The sequence below is a fragment of the Anopheles coustani genome, chromosome 2 (genome assembly GCF_943734705.1).
Source record: "Anopheles coustani chromosome 2, idAnoCousDA_361_x.2, whole genome shotgun sequence".
In the NCBI taxonomy this organism is placed as follows: domain Eukaryota; kingdom Metazoa; phylum Arthropoda; class Insecta; order Diptera; family Culicidae; genus Anopheles; species Anopheles coustani.
Window position 1 is genome coordinate 32,456,273 of NC_071289.1, and position 22,257 is coordinate 32,478,529.

Below are 22,257 nucleotides of genomic sequence, written 5' to 3' on the forward strand. Positions count from 1 at the left end.
CGTTTGAAATTGCGATGCACGTACATATTTGGTGGAAGGGAAGCATAAAAAACATTCGCCGCTCTCCCAACGGACGCGCAACCGCGCAATATAATACGTTTGAATTCTCTCCTGCTCTTGCCGGCATTCGGTTACAGTGTGGCTATCAGCATTACTAACATTACACGGTTTTGGGTTCGAACAACAGTTAAACAAACCAAAAAATTATTAAAAATTAAAAAATGAGCCTTAGCAGGTGTACCGTTGTAGATCATTTTATTTATTTTTGTTTCTCGTTTTCCTACAGTTACGATCAAACCCTGAATATCCCCAACCCACAGCGATGTTGTGGTTACAATAATGTATTCATAAGCTTTTCACTACCCTACATATGTACAATTTGTCACCGGGTTTAGATTTCGAGACCGTGTTGTGTTGGCGACCACCAAACAGTCGCCAGCACCAATAGAAGTGGCTAAAATGTATTCTACTAACTGCTTAGAATCGAAGATCGTATCATCGAAAATGGTGGAACCGTGTGCTACGGAGTGCAGTCTGCCTACGGATTGGCTAGCTACGTATCGACACTAGTTTGCTAGTAAACCACCATTCTCCGCGAATGGATCGCGAATAATGATATTTTGTTTACTGTTATAAGGGGCCAATGCTCCTGATTCCCTCTGAACGTAATATTGCTAGGATACAAAAGTTTGGTATTGTCATCGTTGGTATGATGGGTGGGTGCGAGGGGAATTCGTAAAACCGGGCGCAGCATCCCTTTCCCGGGTGGATTCTCATTCCTATTACCTTCATCAAGGCGTGATTTTAAAATTCGACAGGATTTGTTTTTTGAGTTGAACGAGTTGTCTAAAGGGATGATAATTAAAGAAATTACTAATTAATCTCCCGAATCACTCCTGGTACAGGGATCATACCTTATTCTTCTCAAAACATTCATAAGCACAATGTGTAGTTAATGTGATGAGGGATGACTTGATTCGCAGTTGGATCACCCTGAGAGAACGTTGACCTAGTTGAGGAGTCTCCGCGTGTCGATTTGTGTAAAGCGGATGTCGATCACAATGTAAACAATGTCGCAAACTAAAATGTTAAAATCGACAACCTAATTTAGGCAAAATTCCGTTTGCCATTGGTTGCTCAACGTTCGAAGGCTAAGCTTTCCCTCACCTACTCTAAATCACAGTTACAGATAAAACGAAAAAAAAACGAAACACAAGTCTAAACGTGACGCGTGCGTTTTGCTAGTGGGATTGTTCACTGTTGCTTTTTTCTTGCATCCTGCAAAATCCCTCTACGAAGCACTGGGAATTGAAGTGTGCAGACTATATCGATACTGAAAACAAAAGTGATATTCACAATAGCACAATAGGCCTATTTGGGGGAGTCTACGATGGTGCTGTGTATGGCCGACCTGGGGTAAACTTTAAATTTGTGCAAAAAACAGGCCCCGAGGAGCGTGCCACATGTTGCGTCAATTCGATCTAATATCCACTTGCACCTAAACTGGAGCGGATTTGCTCGAACGATAGCCAAAACGTAAGCGACCATGGTGCCATACGAATCCATACGGGCAGGAAACCCTTGTACATGGCGAAGAACCCTTCCTTGCCGATGGTCTGCTGGAGGCAATCGATCGAACCTTTATACAGCAGTCCTCTGAAAAAGGGGGAAAACTACGTTACAAACCGTGTATTCATTTGGCTGTAGGTCATATGTTTCGTACCTGCCATTTGCATCGGTCGGTTGGTTCATAATCCTCGTTTTAACCACGTCCGCCGGGGTGCCCATAGTAGCAGCCACCAGCCCAGCACAGATCGACGACATTATGTGCACCAGATGGCAATCCGGCAGTCCGGTTTTGTGCATGATGAAGTGCTTTACCGAGTCGTACGTCGTGAGATCGCCCAGGTTGACCAGGGCAGCACGCTGCACGTTCGGTACGCTACCCTTCCACAGTCCAAAGATTCCACCACGGCTCACGATCTCACGGAAGGCATGGGCCGCACTGTGAACACGTGGCTCGAGACCCAACATGCGGCGTTTGCCCTCCATCTGCACGTGCACCTTCACCAGGTCAGCGGGAGAAGCAAGCCATTGGGCGAGTGCACCGGCACCCACACCGGCCAGTGCCGACTGCCAGAGGGAAAATGTTTCTTTCCCATTGCGCAGCTTCTTCCGCAATCCGTCGTATGTTACGATCCGAACGCCGCTGAAAAGAGGCAAGAGATTCAAGAGTGAGTTTATACATTTCCGATTCGCACGTTACGCTAGGTTTCCATACCTGTACACCAGATGGCGGTAGAGGGCTGGCGTAATACCGCGCCACAGTTGCAGGGCACCTTCCTCACGGATAATGCCGGTAGCAGTAGCGAGCATTCCACGATATTTTACCTAAAATAAAAAGTATAATAAACATAGATTACTAGCGAGGTTTTTTGGTAGATGGAAATAATGGCAATGTGGGAAAAGGTCAATGTTAGAATAAGCCAATACCAAGCAAAGCCTTCTCGCTGTTCAAATATGAACATAAGTTAGACACGGTAGAAGTGAAAATTTATTGTGCAAATACACTTGTTAACAACAACACCCAAGATGCTCGTATCATTCTCGCGTTATATTGCACTGTTCAAAAACAAGCTACCGTGATTTATGGATTATATTATTTACCGTTTGTATTAGCAAAATAAACATTGGAATAGGATTAATTATTTTTACTAAAAGAACACGGTTTGGAAGAACAATGTGTGTAAATGCAGTTGATTAGGTTACATATTTCGAAATTATTTGTGATGAATTATTGAATAGTAGTTTCTTCTTCCTTAAAATTTTTTTTAAGTGCACACTACTGTACGGTATAATATACCCCGATAGTTTATCGAGGACACCTTTATCACGCGCAATTAAAGCCCATCGATTTCCCTGTCAGAGCCAATCGCAAAAAAGGTACTTCACAAATTCCGATTATCTTCGTCGGTTGGTGGGGGCGTTAGATAGCGCACGCGACCTACCTTTTTCACCGCAGCTCCATCCGCGGCGATGGCGGCCGCTTCACCCTGTATCTGCAGACGTGTTTTGGTAAGGTCCAACGGGTAGGTGACCGTTTCCGCGATGCTGGCCGCAAACACCGATATCAAGTAGGTGCACCAGAACGAGTCGGCGTAGTGGTACTTGACCGGCCGCATCTCTGTTCGGCCGGTGGCCGCGGTTTGCTGCATGGCTGAAGCTGTGTCCTCCGTTGATCCAGGAGTGGCCGCTCCACTATTCGCAGTTCCGACAGCCGTAGGCTCTGGAGGGGGAGAAAGGAGATACATTGTACATTGACCGAAATATTGTTTCTTTGCGTACCGTTAGGAATCGTGTTCTTCGGGATGGCAGAAAGATGGTAATAAACGGGCTGGTTTTGGGAGGAACCTCAACTGTGTGTTTACCGGCGACGTAATAAATCCTACTTTCTACAACCTTAACGCGGTCGGCTCATTATCGCGACTGCTCCGCCACTGGACCGTTGCAGGAAAGGGCCACAAAATTGACTCAGAATTGAAGCGTGTGAGTGTAATATTTGCACCCCGCGGAAAGCGCGTCATTGTATGAGATCGCTTTGGTGCGATAGGACGAAGCCGTCGTCCGCCGGGGATGTTAGGGCGGGATGGTATCATGGTGGCGATAGTAGCCCCGAGGGTATATTTTCGGATCGCGAATATGTACGCGTGTCACTTCTATTCTGCACCTGTGGGGGGGATTCTACGATGATAAGACAAGATCAGGAGAAGGCACGTCGATCGGAAGCGCCAGGGAGTGTGTTGGAAGATTTCCTTTTCAGTTGCATTGCATACACGGTAGATGATAACACGTGTGATAACCATTCTGCTATTGGCGAGCTCTGAATTGACCGCGAAACTGAATAGTTCGATCCAGGCAATCATCTAATGCCACTGAAACCTATTCATAAGGGTGCATGTATTTGAAAAGATTAATTTTTAGATTTAGTTTGAGTTGGTTTTAAAAAGTAGCGGTTTTTACATTCATAAATAAAATGATGAACATTGAGTTATTTCAAGCAAAACATCTGTACAGTGACGTTCCATAACAAAGTATAGCACAAAAATCAATAACCCGTCATAGTTGCCGCCCATCAAACAATTGTGATATGGATTGATCGAAGTACGCGATGGTTTATCCATTAATTTTTCCATTTTTTTATTGGTTATCAACCGCGCAACATTTGACCTCTGCAAGGGTAACCCCGGGACACAACACAAGACATGGCTCCTCCGGCCGGAATGACGCAAACATTAAAATCTATTGGCCCACCTCCCGGACAAACGGCATGGAATAGGATGGAAAATAAAAACGAATGTTCTGCTAACGAACGTGGTCGCGAAAAAAAAACGACAGAATAAAACGCACCGAAACTTCGCGGCAGCATAAAGGGAAACCAATATACACATTTGGTCATAATTTGAAATATCGGCGCCTCCTTAAATTGTGTCTACGTTGCTAGGGGTGTGCAAACAGTCTAATAAAAAAATGGGGGCCCGACCAAAATTAACACACCCAAAACAACGCCAAAAAGTCGTGCTTTCCTATCGCCCAAAATAAACAACTTCCTTCACTACGTTGGACGTGCCTCTCTCTACCTGTGCAACATGAAAATACGAATGGCAAGACGTTTGTGTAGGTTAAAGTTTCGAATGAACGATTCTGAGACAACCCTACCAATTTCTTCGCTAGACTTGATTGACGGGATTAGCTTGTTTCTTGTTTTAAGCTGCTTCTTCAAACTTTCCTTGATAAGATTGTGAACAGTCGCGACTGTGAACGGTGACTACAAAGTTCGCCCTACGCGAACCAGGCGACAAAGAAGTGCGTTCTGTTGCAGCTCTACCTTCAACCCTTGGCTTCAAACAATGTCTTGTTTAAATGCTTGAGACATTTAAACAAAGGTCTGTGCACAGTGCCGGAAGTATAAGATGTAAAACAACACGAACTGTAGTGAAGCGATATTGCACTCGATTGTTATTGGAACCGTTGTACAAATGGCAAATGCTAACGACTATCGACATTACATTTATATACATTTGTGGTACGGTTGTAACGATTTGTTTGAGTTTGCTTTATAATTTTAGCCAATCGCTACACGCGAGCACAAAAACTTAAGATCTGTTAGGTAAGAAAGAAGATGCAACGACACGGGTGCACGTGCTCTCGAGTTCTGCCGTGCAGGTTCATGTGTATGTTCTATTCGTGCAAGCTTGGATCATTTTCGTCCACTGCAACGATCGCATGAATGTATTGTGACCGTGTGCCAAAGAAAGAATTTTCCACCAGTCCTTCAAATTGGAAACATCGGAAAGCATTGTTCGATGATTTACGAGGTACTTGACCTACTGCGAGCCGAGATGAAATATTCATTTGTAAAAAATGGCATAATTCACTCTACTGTTAGGCTTCGTATAAAGTTTGGCTCTAGGATAGAGCTTATCGATTTTGCTATGCATACGGTAAGACCGGACAAGAGCCGTCCTTGCATACACTTCTGGCAACTGCCAGCACTGCCGATATCCAGCCAACAAGGAGCAAGTGGTTCAAGGATGAATCCACGCACCGGCCGTTGCACCGCACGCCTTCAACTGATTATTTAAAATCTTTGCCGTTCAAACTTACTGCCATCGTCCGCCAAACTGGAACCCATTATGCGTTGATCGGTTAGCAAACTACCGATCCCAGTCGGCTCACTTATGCTCGAATCTAATTAACTTAATCACTTCGCTTCCGTTTGCCTGTGCCAGCGCGTTCATGAGCGGTCCATTCCAATTCCCGGTGCCGACTACGATCACAGCTCTGCTTTGCGACTGTAGGTTATCGTAACGAGCACCGCCTGCCTCGAACTGTCTGCATGCATTCTGGTTATTGGCAACTCTTGCACTATATAGTGCATCTTGCTCGAGCGTCGTGCATTTGGCTTTTTTGTTTGCTATGCCGGGAGAGAGCCAAGGAAGCCACGAGATCCGGCTCTGAGGAGGTTTCTTCTTTCGGTCGGTGAAATGACGATTTATAAATAGGACCGCTTTTTCTTACGAATCCTTTAAGACCAACACGGGACACAACCAGAACATATCCACGTCTTAGCCACGTTTCGTGAACACGGTTACACAGATGTCGAACATTTTATTTTGATTTCCGTTTTGTTGTGGTTGTTCGGTGGCGGCGTCTTGCGGCCCTAAAGCCGGCGTTTTGGATGGAGCACTAGTGTGCATAGAATAACAACATGATAGTATAACTATTCATGGGCCAAACCCGCGATGCATCATTATGCTTCATCATCTGGTTCCTACGCATATGAAGTTAATTTTTTTTAAAATTAATAATTCATTACGTTCATACTTACGATTAATTGAAGCGGTATACTGGCGACAGACAGCTTCGTTAAAATGTATCCCAAACGTGAGGTCCAATTTGTGAACGAACTGGATAAAATTTCACGTTACCCGTGAATCGTTCCAAAGGAGGTGAGCTCAATATCTTCCGAGCGTGAAGAGCAAAAATCTTTGCTTGCTACTTGTGACCATCAACGAAGGGCGCATTTGTTTTCCATGATTAAAATCCCTTGCGCCAGGACCTATCTTCGATGCCGAGGCCAGGCCGAGGCCGACTAGCATTCAGTGCGCTGTGCGTATTACATAATACGCTTGCGATGCTGTATAAGCCTTGCCAATCGTCGACGGGTGTTTTAGGTCAGCACCCCGCACTGGTGCGTTAGTGAATCGATTCAATGGCTTTGAAAGTGCGGCAATCAACGGTAACCATTCGTGGGTGCTGCGGCCTACCGTTGATACGTTTCACTCCTGGCGACCCACAAACATAAACACATCGACAACAAATCAACCAAACGAATGAAAGAAGATTGCTGGAAAGAGGACCGGATTGTAAACACTGAACGAAAAAACAACACTTTTGCACAACATTAACACACTAAAAAAAATTCTCTTGGAAACGTGGAAAGAAACAAGTGCGTTCCTTCTAGAGGTGTTCTATCAGAAAGCTTTTTCGCAGGTTGATGATAAGTACGTACTGCCCGCTAGTGATCATTGTTCGGCTTGACCGATTTTCCACTTTCGACGAGGCACAGCACCAAAACTACGCACCGGACTTTGCACTCCGTAATGTTGAGGACAGACCAAAACAACGGACAGTCTGTGGTCTCAATTCGGTTCGTAGTTGTACAACATGTTGTTCGACGCACGGTCAAAACACGAATGGATGGAGCCAAAACTTAGATAAACAGGTTATGTCAAGTTGGAGCAAATGACGGGGTTGTCAAGGCCGGACGACTTAAAGACAGGAGGTTGGGTCAAACTCATGTTGTGCTCAACCGTGGCTGAATATTTATTTGGATTGTGGTGTCTTGTTTTGCTCAGAACTTCTTAAAAGGCATTAGCGAGACCCGTGCTATCTTCATGCATTAGCGAGTGCTGATCAATATTCTCGAGACATTCTCGATGATTCAAAACGACGCCACCGCCATTGAGACTCGGTGAGGCAACAAAACTACGTGGCCGGCCAAATTTTCGTTTTTTTTAAATGTGTTGTTTACTTTTCGTATGGGACAGCATCATTAAAACTAATAGGAGAGTAGCGATGTTCTCAAATGTAGCAGAAGGAAAAATGACTTCGACTCAACCTGTCGTCTTACATAAATCGTGGTACATGAATTTGACACAACTGACAAACGTAGGTGCGAAGATTGGACAACGTGTGGACACAGCATAACTATAATTTAAAAAAGTTATTTTCTGTTCAGGTACCCAGTATCTACCGACGAATAAAATGTTGTAGTAAATTCAAGGCGAAAACAGAACAACAAATTAACCTTGATGATTTGCGTTTTAAGGAAAGTAATAATGCTAAAACTAAAGCATTTGCGGTAGACGTAAATCTAACTTTTTAGTACCTTATCAATATGAACACTCCGATTATACGAAACAAGTTGTACACTTTGCAATAGGTCAATCGGTACTACCCATATTGCTGCCAATACCCCTAACATCAAAACAACACCAATTAGACTTATTCACCAATTTAAATGAATTTTATTTATTTTTATTGAAAAACTCCCTTCACTTACAATTCTCATTCAACCCACAGGCTGGTTACATGATAGTTTTGTTTAAAAACAGGAACCTTAAATGGCAGGGTTGCTTGTTGTATTTCTTGTTTCGTATTTTATTAAAACTAAGAACTCGACAAAATCTCTAAAAATTCGGAACAAAAGATGTGACTCCGTCGTTCTCGCTCTATGATCAGTAGTCTAATATAATGTCGTTACAATTACGAGTACATTTGCAACTTCTGCCCGATGGGGCACGTGGATTGATTAAGCAAATTGTGTTCTCCGGGCACTCGCCATTGTTTATGACGCAAGGGCTGTGGAATAGGGGACACTTGTCGGTTACGGCCGTCATTCCGTACATTTTATGGTTTCCAAACACAGGCGAGTTGATGGCCTTCTGTCGCACACCGTACTGGTCAATGCTTTCGATCTTCTTCCTGTGAAATTATGGAAAAAAAAACATACGATAGGTTTAGTAATAAGTCATTTAGCATGTGTTGTGCGCGTAACTCACGTGATCCAATCGGTCCAATAGAATAGATCATCAGTAACGGCCAATCCAAACGGATAGGTAAGATTACTAGCGATCGTTCGAATTCTCTTACTATAGGTATCAACACACTCGATCTTCTTCGTTCCGGCGTCCGCAAAACAGAGCTCTCCACTGGCCATGGAAACCTGGATGCTGTTTGGAAGGGCAACCTGTGGACTACCGACCAAGAGCTGGCGCTCCGTTCCATCGAGATTAGCCCACTCGATCTTTGGTGCCTCACGATTCCAGTCTGACCAGTACAGCTTGCTTTGATGCGGATCAATGGCGATTCCGCGCGGGTTAACGAGATATTTGTTGATCAGAACCGTACGAACTTCGGGGTTCTCCAGGCTGGCCACCTCGATGGTGTCCTTCTCCGAGTCGGCCCAGTACAGACGACGGGAAATCCAGTCAACTGCCACCCCTTCTGGCGAAATGATGTCCTTGGTAATGAATGGCTTTTGATCCGTGCCATCGTACTTCGCGCTCAGAATTTGTTGTGCCGCAATATCGCTCCAGTAGATTCGTCCTTCAACGCAGTCCCGATCGAGCCCGATTGACATGAACGCCATGGTTACTGGGAAACCTAGCCCTCCGTTCAATGGTACGCGAATGTTGGCAACACCCTGACTGATAAGCAGAAAGCCATCGTCGAGCCGATGAGCGGTATTGCACACGGTTCCGTTGCCAATGAAGCCATCTCTGCAGATGCACTGGTAGCCACTGGTCGTCGAGTCACAACGTGCATTAGGATCGCACAGGCTCGGAATGTTGACGCAATTACGCTCTGGTGTGCAAACGAATCCGTCACCGAAGAAACCGGAGTTGCAAACACACTGAAAAACTGACGAATCTCTGCAAAAACGGCAGAAGCATGAATATTTCATCCTTAGCAGAGGAATCCGATCCCGTACTTACCTGTAACTTGGAGCGCACGTTGCGTGTAAACCACAGTTATTGCGCACGTTGCACGGTGGTGGGACGGATTTGCACTGCGACACGCCATCACCGATGAATCCTGCCGGGCAGTGGCAGTAGGGAATCTTCTGCACGCCGTCTAGACGACAAACGGCATTTTCGGCGCAGTACGCTCCTCCGCACGATCCTGCACGGACGCAAAAATCGGATAGATCTCGTTCGTAGCCCTCCTGGCACACGCAGAGCCCGTCCTGACACTCCGAGTTCATACCGCAGTCGTCGTGCACCGAACACTCGGGCGCCAAGTGACACGTCCGACCGTCCCCTTCGTAGCCCTTGTTGCAGACGCAGATGGACATCTTAAGGTTAAGGATATAATTACAGGACGCATGAATGTCGCAAATATCTTCGTCGTCCAGACAGGATACTTCCTTCTCCACGCACGTATAGCCATTGCCATCGAAGCCCGGATTGCAGATGCACTCGTAGGCGTACACATTGTCACGCCACTCACAGTTCGCGTTCGGGCTGCAGTTGTTTTCCACATCGCACGGTGGCAGATCCGGATGGGGTGCCTCCTCTGGGTCAATCGCGACACGACGACAAATTTGATTGAACGCGTACTCAATCAAGGTGTATCCGGTGGGACAGGTGCAGCCGAGGATGGTACAGAATGGAGCAATTTCTTCTAGAATTCGTAAAGGGAAAGTATGGCAAGATGTTCCGGTTGGGTTAAACGTATCGGCACTTTTTTAGCTGAATTAAGCCATTTGAAACGAATTGAAATGAATATGTTCCTTGAAGTGTCTAATGCATACTTCTTCTTCTTCTTCTTCTTGGCGTAACGACCTCTGGGTCATGCCTGCCCGTTAAGGGCTTACGAGACTTGTTTCCCTGTTGTACGTGGATAGTCAGTCCTCTCGTACAGGGGAGGGTCCGGTCTCGGTTGGGAAACCCACGCCGTCGAGGTGGTGAGCCCCGGCGCTCATGGGCCGATTTTCTAACCGGCGCTAAAAATCTTTATTTTAATTACAATCTGAGAGTTTGATCTATTTGTTGGTCGCAGAAAAGAGGATAGGGAATCGAAGTGTGAAAATTTTGGGCAAGAAATCGAGGTTTTCCACTTAAGCACCTTGCCTCACATTACCCGATAACGTGCTGTGATAACTTTTTCAAATGACCGCCTTTCAACGGTTCAAGCACTTACCTTCCTCAGCGTAGAGCTGTTTTACGCAAGATTCTCCATTCCAGACGCTTTCCGCATCGCACAGCGCCTGACAGTATGTGGTGGCATCGCCGACGTATCCTGAACGACACTGACACTGGCCTTCGACGCAATCGGCAAACTCCGCACAACGCTATAGGAAGGGCACAACAGGTTCGTGAAAAACGTATTTTTGGTTGAATAAATGAACCAAATACAACAACTAAAAGGGCTTACATCGCAGTAGTAGCGTTCGTTATAGGTTTCCACCTCGTTGTCGCGGCTTGCCGGTGTGGAGACGGTGTACGAGGACGAGGTTGGTTCTCCGGCGTCGGTAGCACTAACTCTATCGCACTGGTAGCCGTTTCCTTCGAAACCGGCATTGCAGCGACAGCTGTAGCCGCCGGGTTCGTTATAGCACTGGGCGTTCTCGTCGCAAATATTGGTGCCGGAACATTCATCGATGTCCACGCAGTGCACACGCTCAGTCTTGCCGTAATGCACATACGTGAAACCATTCTTGCAGTTGCACTAGAATGTATCGTAAAGTTATCATTTGTTTGTCAAAATTCAAGAACGAAAAACGTACATCGTAGGTGTCGTCGGGTTTCGGCACGCAAACCGTATTATCACCACAGTTTGCCTCATCGCATGGATTAAACTGATCGCCGACGACCGTCTTGCTCAACATGCCTATACGGACGGCTTTCTCGCGCGGTTCGTAGCCTAGATTGACACGGGTGATCTTCAGCGTTCCCTGCTCCCGGCGTGCGTTGGCTTCCTCATTCCCGCGGCACACGTCGTACGAGATGTCCTGGTACAGAGTGCAGCTAATGTTCCTTCCCTCCGAAGCCACACGGAAACTGTGCGTACTGGAAGCCTGCAGCCGCCCGGTACCCGATACGCGCAAGCCAACGGTGTAGTCGTCCAGCTGGAGCTTCTCAAGCGCCGGCACCTTCGGTAGCGTGCCGGACATCTCCACCTCAAGCGCCAGCTGATCCCAAACGTTGAGCCCGCTGTATCGTTGCGTGATATAGAACATTTCGCCGGATTCGAACTGCAGTGTGCTGGTGTGATTAAACTTCCCACCGGTTAGCTGGTATCCGTTGATCGTGTCACCGAGTGGCTTCGCAAACAGCCAAGCGATCGTTCCGCCGACGGTTTGCGCCAACTGCAGCTCCGTTCCCAGCTGTTCCTCCAGTGGGCTAATGGCGGTGTACGTGCGCCCGTCAGCCATCACGATGTACGATTGCAGCTGTGTATCGACGGGCTCACCGTTCACGGTTCCCCCCACCTTTCCGGCGACTCGCAGAGGGACATCGTTCTTAACGCAACTGGATGTAAAAGTAAGCGATATGCAATGTCGACCGTTTCCCTATCGATCGGCGTATAAATAACTCACCTAAATCCGTTTCCGTAGTATCCCGCCTTGCACTGACAGCAATATCCCCAATTGCTGTTGACACACGTTGCCGCCGAATGGCACTTGTAGCGACCGCCATCCGCACAGCTTCTCGGTTCACTGGACTGCTGATCCAGCTTGTGACGCGGTTGTTCCACATTCTCCTGCTGCGCCAATGGTCCCACACGGTACAACCATAGGCCGGGTTGATTGATGTTGCTCGATATGCTCAAGTGACGCACCTGAGAAAAGCGTACGGTCAAAAACATGTTCAATGCTTTTTCTCCCCCAGAGCCCGAAAATACCACAACCGACGTACATTATCCGTTCCCGATCCTGGCAGCGAGAAGGTAACATCATCATCCCCGGTGAAGCCAGCCTGGGCACGCACATCCGGTAGCCCCGTGTCGCCGGTTTCGCCCTGAATCCAGTTGATGCCATTCTCGGGGTACAGGAACTGCACGAACGTAGCCTGCGCACCCTGAACGATCGCCACTTGGAAGGAATTTTGCACATCATTCTTCATGTTGAAGTGTCCCACGTGTTCCCAGGTGGCCACAAACACCTGCTGCGCCTGGAAGTCGTGCTGGTTGGCAAAGTTCTCCCGCACCAGGCGGGCCGTCTTCTCGAGCAGATTCGGATCGCGCGACTTAAAGAACACGATCGTGGCCGTATCGTTCGGGAGCGTTGTGTCGACGTTCGAGTAGAACGGGGCGATCGCAGGGTTACCGAGGGGGAAGGGTAAATTCAGGAAACCGACCATCTCCCCCCCGAAGGACAGTATGCCGTTGGTGTTGATCTGTGAAAGTGAAACGGAAACGAAAGGCAACCATCCGTGAATGCGCATCAACCATCCGTAAAGCTGTGCGTTGGGTTTGGTTCTACAACGGGATCTATTCATCCGGTTGCCATATAATCGCGCCGAGCTTATCATCAATACCCGGTAACCGGAGCGTACGCATCGGCAGCTCATCTTTCTCGTGAGTACGGACATTCTTCACAAAGTACGAAGTCAGTCGTATTGGTCAGCGTTTATGTAACATAAGATCGCTATTTTTACCAACCAATTGCTAATGTTTTGTTTAACCTGCTTTCGCTGATAAGGGAAAGCAAATCTTTGTAATTAGCGTTCAGCTGAGGGCCTTGCCAGTGCCGAGATGTTGGCAAACGATCGTAGCATTAAATGGCACTTTCCTTGTTGCGGACAATTCCATCACTAAAGCGTTGCAATTGGCACCAAGGACAGCAGTAACATGCTGTTATGCTAAGTATGTACAAGAATTGTTGAAGAATTGAAGTGAATCATTTGAATTATTTTTGATACCATTTTTAGGATTACCATTTTTTTTTAAAATATGCTCAAACTTCTTAAACCAATTTGCAGCAGAGAAAAACTTTTTTAAAAGTTTTTCAATGGTACTATTTCGCTGATAGAGCCAGGCAACCGTTCAACAGGTTCCTGCCTAAGGCCGAGTTCTGTTGATAACCCAGAGCAGTTCAACAATCGGCAATACTTGTACCATAAACTCATTAAAACTATACATTTCTTTTGCAGATGCCATGAGTGTCAGGGAACTTACGTAAACACGATCATATTTCTCGTTGTAGAAGAAGATTGGCATTCCCAAATCCATGTACCGGAACTCTTCGTCACCACGCGGTAACACTTCAACGGCCTCGTTCATATAGCTGTACAGATCGCGAGAATCGACCGCCACCGTGTGGAGTGGCAGTAGAACACCGATCATGAGAAATAGTCCACTTTTATAAGACATCATCTTGCCGTTTGTGAGGTAGTTCACTTATACCACTAAATGAAGGCCTTTCCTGTGCTGAAGGTTCTAGATCTTAGGAAACACACGAAACAAATGATATGAATTTAACCATTAATAATTTCGCAACATTCTCTGCAAAACCCTGCTGAAACACGTTCTTGAGCCCTAACTGTTTAGCGAGGGGGAAAAAATTAGAAAAATCACTTTCGATCTTTTCGTCTTCACTGCCTTATCAACCAGCGCCTCACGGGAGGCTTCGGTTCCAAGGCGCACTGCAAACACGTCCCGAAGGTCCGACGTCCTATCGCAACTGGTTCGGCGCTATCAGCAGCCACACAAGACTCACTGTTAGGTCTTAGACACGGATTCCATTCACCATAATCTCGTTGCAGAGACTCACTCACACGCTGTCTTCGAGACACAATCAATAGCTGCTCATCTTCGCGGTCACATAGATCAGCCAGAGCTTCCGCTGGGTGTGCTGCTGCCCGATTACCGAAACCCAGCACTGGGACGGTTTCACGTGCGTTCCTCGCAAGATCCCGATCTAGACTGAACGTTGGAAGGTTTTTGACGGTACGGATCAGCCGGCACAGATGCGTATGGTAAATTGTTTCTCCCTTCATGATCGTACGGGATCGTGTTGAGTTGGCTTAATTGGCCACGGAGAAGAGAGCGTGAGAATGTAAGGAGATGTTATTGTGCGTAAATTCCAATATTTCAAGGAAGAATATGTTCTTGAAATTGACTGAAAAATGTTTCAATATTTTTTCAAATATTAACCAGGACATAAAATAGAAACTATTGTTACAAAATTAAGTTTCACTGCTAAGAACAATACTAGCCTGAATATAGTAGTTTGATCACCAATAAAACCTCTAAATAGGGAACCGAATTTGTAACGCAGCATCCCTAAATGTTAATTAATACCAATTGTATCAATCTTTGCATCACTGGTTTGGTCCACATAAAAAAGAAATATGCTGATACGTTTGGGTATCCACAGAACAAGGATCAATTCCTATTGACACGCGACTTTCGGTAAAGCCCTCATGGATGTTGGCCCAATCGCCCTGATAGGCAGCCATAAGCGGCCATAAAACCTCACGCACTTGAATTAGTTCTCAAGCGTGACACGCACCGTCTGTCGCCACTGCTGACAATTAAAACTAATAAATATAACTGCGTGTAAACTTCAATTAATACCGTCTTTATTAATGGCCTTTCCTCACTTGCTATCCAGACACGGATACTCTAACGCACTCGGGAAGACCAACTCTCGTTGGCGGCCGCATTGGATGTTGACGAAAAAGTTACGAATGGTTATGAAACTGGCAGCACGCACTTCAATTGGAATACGCAGCGATTAGGCGTACCAAGGGGGAAATGATGGATGTGGTCAGGGACCATCCAGCAAAAGTGTGATGTCGAGACATATGAATTCTAAATTACATCAAAAGCCACTGGATCGTTACGCAGCGCGATGTGGTACACATAGGACGGTCGGTCGACGTCCCATCCAGGCAACCGTAGCGCAAGCATCAAAGAGCCGGTCACAGGAAGAGAAGACGTTTTGGTTTTCCTTTCTCGAGCAACATGAAAACGTTGCTAGACGGTGGTTATGGGATTAGGATCGGGAGCGTAAGATGAAAATGATCACCTCACCGGCGAGGGGATGGCCGCGTGCAGGCTGACGTTACGCACCAGCTGATGGAGGATCGACGGTTCTAAATTTGTGAAGAAGCAATTTTCGTGAACGTGAATAATTAAAAACATGTGTCTGGTTTCACATGGAACTTAACGTTTCACTCTCTATCCCTCGTTTCGCGCTCAACCATAAGTTTTCCTGCGCACCGATGAATTTTCACGAAGCACGTGTTTCACGTGCAAAGGTTTTATGCTGCAAAGAGCAATGGTTGATGCATTTGTGATAGTAAGTGGTTATTTTTAATACTTGAGTCTGAATGCCTTGGATTTGATATAGACGAAGTGCAGGGTAACACTGCATTGAATGTGCGGTGAAATTTGTTCACATGTTTTGTTTGTGCAACATTTTTTGTATTTAAGATTTCCTCTACAGAGAATTTTCGAAATATGTTGAATGTTTAACGTAAACAAACTCGAGGCTGGTCTAAATAAAGTTTCTACTTCATGTTCCTCATATCATATTTTTGGAGTTCCGGTTTTGGTATTTGTGTTATTTTTTCAACCTTTCTTGTTGTTCCTTTTTGCGTGATGACCATTTTTGGTTATGCTTTCGCTAATACTTACTAAAGTTTTTCCTTCTCGTACATGATAGTCCACGTGAACAAAATGATTTTGTAAACCAAGACCATCGGAACGACATGTAGGCTTCGATTGAAATGTAAATAATCATGTTTGCCCTTCTTTAGAGTAAGGCATAGTTTAATTACTTTATTTTATTACTTTTATACTAACTTAACGTTATCGGTGTGACCACATTTGTAAAACAACTTTAGATTTATGGAGTTCCCTGTTTTGGACTGTTCCAGGTACATTTGAGGTCATCGTGACTTTCCGTCGAGACCTGTCAATTTCAATGACGCAGTCACATACAAAACGAAAATAACTTTCATAAAAAGTGAAAAAATGGCTAGACGCGACGAGATCTTTTCGAAGTGAGGCCAAAACGACGCTACCCACGCATCGAGACTCTGCGCGAAGTGATCGGCACTCGTGACGCGTTGTTAGAGTCGTTTACGAACGACGAAACTCGTGTTTTTACGTACGTTATTTTTTTTCTATGAGGATTTGACGGGTCGCGTCGAGAAATCTGAAATATTGCGACGTTATCTCATGATCACCTAGATTTATTCAGCGAAGTGTAGCAACATCCTTCGTTGGCTGCGTGCTGTAAAATGAATATCTTTATTATTTTCACCAGGTTTCGCTGTCATTTTCAAAGATTTTTTATTTCATCGCTCGAAGCGCCAAACTTCCCGCATATTCGCTTTCAAAAAACATGTAAACAAAGTAGATCGTCTTCTTGTGGCTAATAGTTTCCAAACATGCCCTCCATACGATTACGTGCCCGTAAGTGTTGTGTTTAAATAGCTCTAAATGTTCACATTGTGCGTGCGATACAGGCGTCGTTAGAATGTCCAAACGAATGGGACATTTTCAATTGAAGCAACCGCTGGCTTCTAAAAAACCGAAATTAGACATTGAAATCGTGCCAAGTCAACAGTACAATCCGCAACCATCAACTTCGAATGGAAATTGGAAACCAAAAGGTATAATCTGTTTTATGTGCATGGTGGCAACACTAAAAAGATGTTTTTATTCCTCAAATAGCTTCCAACAATGCCGCGAAAATGGACGCGCTCTGGGGCGATGAGGATGACGAATTCATTGTCCTTGCCTCCCAGGCGGTGGAAGAGATGTCCCAGCAAAGCCAAGCGTTCAGTACCTCCGGTGTGGCTGATATGACCTTCGGAAAGTTCAGCCGGAACGTTCAAACAAGCACGCAGGCAATAGTTCGCTCCTCGTCTACCGTCTCTAAACCGCCGACGCTGGCCACGGACAAACAGGTCGCCGAACTGTTTGCCGACGGTGAGGATGATATATTCACCGAAAAGTTTGATGACAACTATGAGAACATAGAAAACAAGCTTGATAATTACTTCGACAATGAGTTCGATGATGATTTCAACTTGGACGAGTTCCGCCAGGAGGGACAAAAACCGCTGGTCAGTGGGCGTATCGAGCCACCCAAGCCGCCGGAACCGGAGCCCGAGTTTAAGGTTCCAATGCCTTTTTCCCAGACGAGTACGAGCACCGCAATCATTGCACAGTCTGTAAATGTTGTGAGGACAACAAGCACAGTAGGCGCTTTCACCCCCAAAGCCCCATCAGTCAATCAATCAGTAAAGCTTTCAGCGACCACTAGTTGGCAGGAAGTGAGTCGAGCTGATGAGCAGACGGCTAAAGAGAACGCCATTAAAAAGCAGGAGCACGCGAAGGATATTCAGATAAAATTCTTCACCAAACGGCTGGAGCAATGCGAGAAAAAGTTGGAAACTATGCAAAGGGAGCACAACGAAGCCCTCGAAAAGGTAAAAATAAAAGACGGCGAAGTGTCGACGTTACGGTACAGGCTTAAAACGGTAAACGATACGGTCGAGAATCAGCGCAAGGAGAAACTTCGCGAGACGGAAACGATCCAGAAGGAATGGGTCGAGAAGCAGAAGGAGCTGGAAAAGATTATTGCAGCGCAAACAGCGGAGCTAAGCTTTAAAGAGATGGAGCTAATGGACTTGAGGATGAAACGTTTGAACAACTCGAGGCGTGCCGCCGAAGTGCGAGAAAATCAAACGGAAGGACCACGGATGGAGTGTGTGACGGAGGACAGCTTTGTCCTGTGTAACGTACTTTCGCAGCTTTCCGTTACGGAAACCCAGGAACCACTCACGCTGGATCCAGAGGTGTTTTCCATTTCCACCGAAAGTGTTGCACGGCACGGTGTGGCAAATCAAAAGTTTTACCATTGTTCCCGTGGTGACGCCATCATTGAACAACAGCTGGTCACCCTGCAGATCTGTCTGTCGCAGCTTGTTAGCCGTGTGGATGGGAAACGTTCCGTTCAGCTCCCGATGGCGATGCTACCGGTGGTGGCAGAAGCGATCATAAAAGGGCTCGCTGAAGTTACCCAATACTGTCAGCGTTTGGTACCGGGGCAAGCAAAGGATAACATCGTGGGACGTCCTGTGGACGTCGGACAGGGTCGTCTGCAAAAAGGGCGCATGGATCTGGTACGGTCGATGAGTGTTTTCCAGCGGGATGAACTATATCCCGGCGAACAGAAGCGGATTATTCGTCGCTTTTTAGCCGTGCTGGGGCTATTTTGTAGGATATCAAGTGACTTGATGGACGAGACGCTTCTGAAGGAGCGACAGATAAGCTTGCTAGCGAGGAATATTAAGCTTGTCAGCAACGTTGTAAGTATTTGCTACGGTGTAATAAAAACAATTTATAACAACACCTGGCGGAATTAAAAACCCTGTTGTTTCTGAACAATTCATATAAACTCGATTATGCTAATAATGGGGTTCACTAAAGATTCGTTGGTAATTGAAATGATTTTTTAAAACTTTTTCTAGAGTGCCCTTCATGCACACCACGGGATGGTTACGGGAGCAGCCGCCCTCCTGAAGGGTTTGTCCTTCCATCTCCATCGGATAACGTCGGGGTTCACCGAAAACGGTTTGCAACTGATCGCCCTCTTCCGTTCCATCGTTCTGTGCCAAATCTCGGCCCCTTCGGCGATGCTCGAACTGTCCGAGTTCCTGCGACGGCTTTCCTACCGAAGGGACGATGCTGCCGTGCTTGCGCTGATCAATCAACTTTGTCGCAGCCATCACCCGACGGGAAATGGGCGACCGAAGGAGAAATATCGAATGAAAACGATCAGTTTTTCGGAGGAAACTTGTACTCTGCAAATGTACGCCACTTTGCTGCAGTCGTCCGTTAGGGAGGAGGTTCCGTGCGAGGCGTGGCAGTTCGGGCTGCTACTGGCGAACTTAGAGAACACGATCTGCTTCCTCCGCAACTCGCTTGTTCCCATTCCAGTGGAGTGGGTGAAGAATTTCATCGTGGGTAAGAGTTCGCGTGAGTGTAACCTGTGCCACATCAGAATGGTTTCGGCGTTTTTGGTGCTGCTGTACCGGGTGTTACAATGTTGGCATCAACGAACGGTGGTGGAGGAAAGAGGTTCGTATTCCATCGAACTCGGCGAATCACAGCTTTGTTGATTAATGATTGAATATTTATTTTTATACAAACAGAACTCCACAAGCTGTACAGCATTGCCCGGAAAGGGACACTTTTACTGTATGACCTCTTCGGGACGGCATACTGTAGTAAATTGCTTCTTTTAGGCGGGGATGCCGTCAAATATCGTCTCCGGATAATCTACGACTGGTTGCGGAAATATCAGAAAATGTTCCAGTTTCAGGCTGCACATGGTAAGCGAGAGAGGAGTTTTCTTGATTTAGTGGTTGGTTCTTTAAGGTTCCTGTTTTCTTCCCAGTGAAAGCTCTCGATAGGTTAGACTTGCGGCTCTTGATGAACGACCCACTGAAGTCAAACCACGAGCCCGACGATAGCAAAGATAAAACGGAATCAACAGCTACTGGCACGAGTACTGTCGAGAATGGCCGGAGTGACATTGTTAAACAGCTGTTTACGGGTTTCTTTGAGAATAAACGCTGCCTTCAGGGATAAGGGGTGATGTTGATACTAGGCGAGTCATGTTTATCCTTTAACATAAAGATGACCAAAGAAGCGGGGTTCGTTTGTCCAGTGTGGAAATTTTGAAACAGTTTATTTCTGACAGACTGCCATCTGGATTACCAATTATAAAATATATTTATATACACGAGAATAAAACCGACCTCCCGCAATCGAAAGCTGATATTCCATTCCAAGCAACCGTTTCCGTCAGCCCCGTTGCCACTACGAAGTGGTGCTCATACTCGACGGTATGGCTGCCTTTGCGTCCTGTACCTGCCCTTAACGCATCTGCGTGAATCTCGATGTACAATCTTTATGCGTGCTTGTGGTGTTTGAACAAACACGTTATCGCTACAAACTACGAAATATATAATTGATTAACAGTGAAGATTTTAGACCAAGGTGCAGTTTCAAGAGCACAGTGTTGGTGCAAGCTTCCGCTTCCTTCTTTTCCAAAGCCACGAATCATAGAATCCAGTGCATTCTCGACCGAGAATAGATAGTAGACATTGGTAACGTACTCTCGAAACAAAATGGATGAGGTTAGTGTACGTGGAAGAAAATGGAAATCTTTGCTACATTGGTTAGATTGGTAGACCGAAAGAAACTTGTCGACGTTAGTTTTTGGTTATTTAGTCCCCTATCTAATATAAGACCATTGAAATCTTCCCTGCGCTGTTGTCTGCGTATGGTTCGCCCCACCCGGCGGCGAGCGGTCACCGCTCTAGATGGGCTTGTAGAGCAGTGTGGTGACGTATTTTTTCCGATAACGATGGGTCGCACTCAGCACCATCACGCCGTCCTTGATCGAAAGCGCGTACAGATGGTTCAACATGACGTGATTCGGTTCCGGAAGAAGCGTCGGTTCACACTAGAAATGATAGGGTAGCATTCAAAGAAGGAAATGAACGTTCAAACGGAGAAGGACATGCAGGGAACGTCGATTTCTTACCGACAGTGGAGTGTCTTTGTTGAGGATAACCTGCAACAGATGGGGTGGTAGAACTGGCGGACCTGATTCTTTGCCCCATGGTCTTGCCGTTGGAATATCTTGGCCCCACTCCTTCGATTCATCCTTGCCCGTATCTTCACTGTCCTTGGCGAGCGCTTGGAATACTTCGAAATCCGATTGACGCACGGTAACCAGGTTGTTCGTAATGCCCGTGTCATTTTCAACGTTTTTCTAGAATTGTAATGAATGAGTCATCGCATACCACGAGGTTAACTGTGGTTTACCACTTACTAGCTTTGGATCATGCTTCCATTCCCCATCGACAAGAAACTTATACTGGTGATCTCCCTCCGGGATGTTAACGATGGTGACGAAATCGCCGTGCGACTTGACCATCGGCAGTGCCTTCCACTCGGAAAACGTTCCGCTAATGTAGACCTGCTTACCACCACCGTCCCACTTGAACACGGTGGGTACCGTTTCCGACTGTATACCGTCCTCCTGCTGGCCGGCGGTTCCGGATGGCGCATCCGTTGGTGTCGTCCCCTCGGACATGGTGTTCGAACGTTGACGCGGTTCGCGGGTAAACTCCGGTTCTGGGACCGACTTGGAGTACGCGTATGGACCGCCTTCCTCCTCCGGTGCGAATGGGTAACCGTGCATCGGAACTGGTTTTCTGTCGAACACAAATGCCTGGTCGTCCTTCATCGGTGATCCCGGAATGGGATCGTTTGATCCGGATTTATGGCGCTCCCTTGGAAGGTTACTTCCTGCGTTTCCCATGCTGCTGTGCGATTGGACACGAACGTTTACGGCAAGCAACACTTGCACTCCTGTGCGGGTTCACGTGAAGCTGGAGAACAGTCTGGATAAAGAACTTGATGGCGATGGCTAGAAAATTGTCTGTTTTCTGCTATTCCGTCTTTTGCACTGTGTTGGATTTGATAGTCAATGTTTTTATGCGATGCGAAATGAAAAATATTCCCATGACGCACGCAGCCATCTGTGCAGTTTGACAACAACGTCATCTGTGTATTCTTTTTTTTGTTTTGTAACAATTGTGTATTTTCACGGCATAATCAATATAAAAGGCTCATTGTTAACAAAGAAAG

The 22,257-nt window shown here is 46.3% G+C and overlaps 4 protein-coding genes across 7 annotated transcripts; 1 reads left to right on the top strand and 3 right to left on the bottom strand.

The window, feature by feature from the left end:
- Positions 1-237: 237 nt before the first annotated feature.
- Positions 238-7,188, bottom strand: LOC131262236 (mitochondrial uncoupling protein 4). 2 transcript variants are annotated; one of them, XM_058264194.1, is made up of 5 exons: positions 6,389-7,188; positions 3,018-3,286; positions 2,282-2,391; positions 1,724-2,209; positions 238-1,656 (listed from the first exon to the last, which is right to left on the bottom strand). In XM_058264194.1, exons 2-5 carry the CDS (start codon positions 3,213-3,215, stop codon positions 1,482-1,484), a joined length of 969 nt encoding a protein of 322 aa, XP_058120177.1. In that variant the 5' UTR covers positions 3,216-3,286; positions 6,389-7,188; the 3' UTR covers positions 238-1,481. The 2 variants fall into 2 exon arrangements, with proteins under 2 accessions (XP_058120177.1, XP_058120176.1); XM_058264193.1 differs by having other exon boundaries at positions 3,009-3,286.
- Positions 7,189-8,300: 1,112 nt separating this feature from the next.
- LOC131264255 (nidogen) lies at positions 8,301-13,944 on the bottom strand. Its single transcript, XM_058266539.1, has 9 exons — positions 13,747-13,944; positions 12,486-12,965; positions 12,167-12,408; positions 11,354-12,098; positions 11,002-11,295; positions 10,768-10,918; positions 9,561-10,248; positions 8,625-9,497; positions 8,301-8,547 (listed from the first exon to the last, which is right to left on the bottom strand). The coding sequence occupies exons 1-9, from the start codon at positions 13,942-13,944 to the stop codon at positions 8,301-8,303; spliced, it is 3,918 nt and encodes a 1,305-aa protein (XP_058122522.1).
- Positions 13,945-16,950: 3,006 nt separating this feature from the next.
- Positions 16,951-20,782, top strand: LOC131262981 (uncharacterized). 2 transcript variants are annotated; one of them, XM_058265093.1, is made up of 5 exons: positions 16,951-17,204; positions 17,257-18,899; positions 19,062-19,671; positions 19,746-19,925; positions 19,991-20,782. In XM_058265093.1, exons 1-5 carry the CDS (start codon positions 17,060-17,062, stop codon positions 20,182-20,184), a joined length of 2,772 nt encoding a protein of 923 aa, XP_058121076.1. In that variant the 5' UTR covers positions 16,951-17,059; the 3' UTR covers positions 20,185-20,782. The 2 variants fall into 2 exon arrangements, with proteins under 2 accessions (XP_058121076.1, XP_058121075.1); XM_058265092.1 differs by having other exon boundaries at positions 16,951-17,195.
- Positions 20,251-22,092, bottom strand: LOC131262983 (5'-AMP-activated protein kinase subunit beta-1). Of its 2 annotated transcripts, XM_058265095.1 has the most exons (5): positions 21,815-22,092; positions 21,674-21,778; positions 21,437-21,631; positions 21,146-21,376; positions 20,251-21,064 (listed from the first exon to the last, which is right to left on the bottom strand). In XM_058265095.1, the coding sequence occupies exons 1-5, from the start codon at positions 21,926-21,928 to the stop codon at positions 20,918-20,920; spliced, it is 792 nt and encodes a 263-aa protein (XP_058121078.1). In that variant the 5' UTR covers positions 21,929-22,092; the 3' UTR covers positions 20,251-20,917. The 2 variants fall into 2 exon arrangements, with proteins under 2 accessions (XP_058121078.1, XP_058121077.1); XM_058265094.1 differs by having other exon boundaries at positions 21,437-22,092.
- Positions 22,093-22,257: the final 165 nt, after the last annotated feature.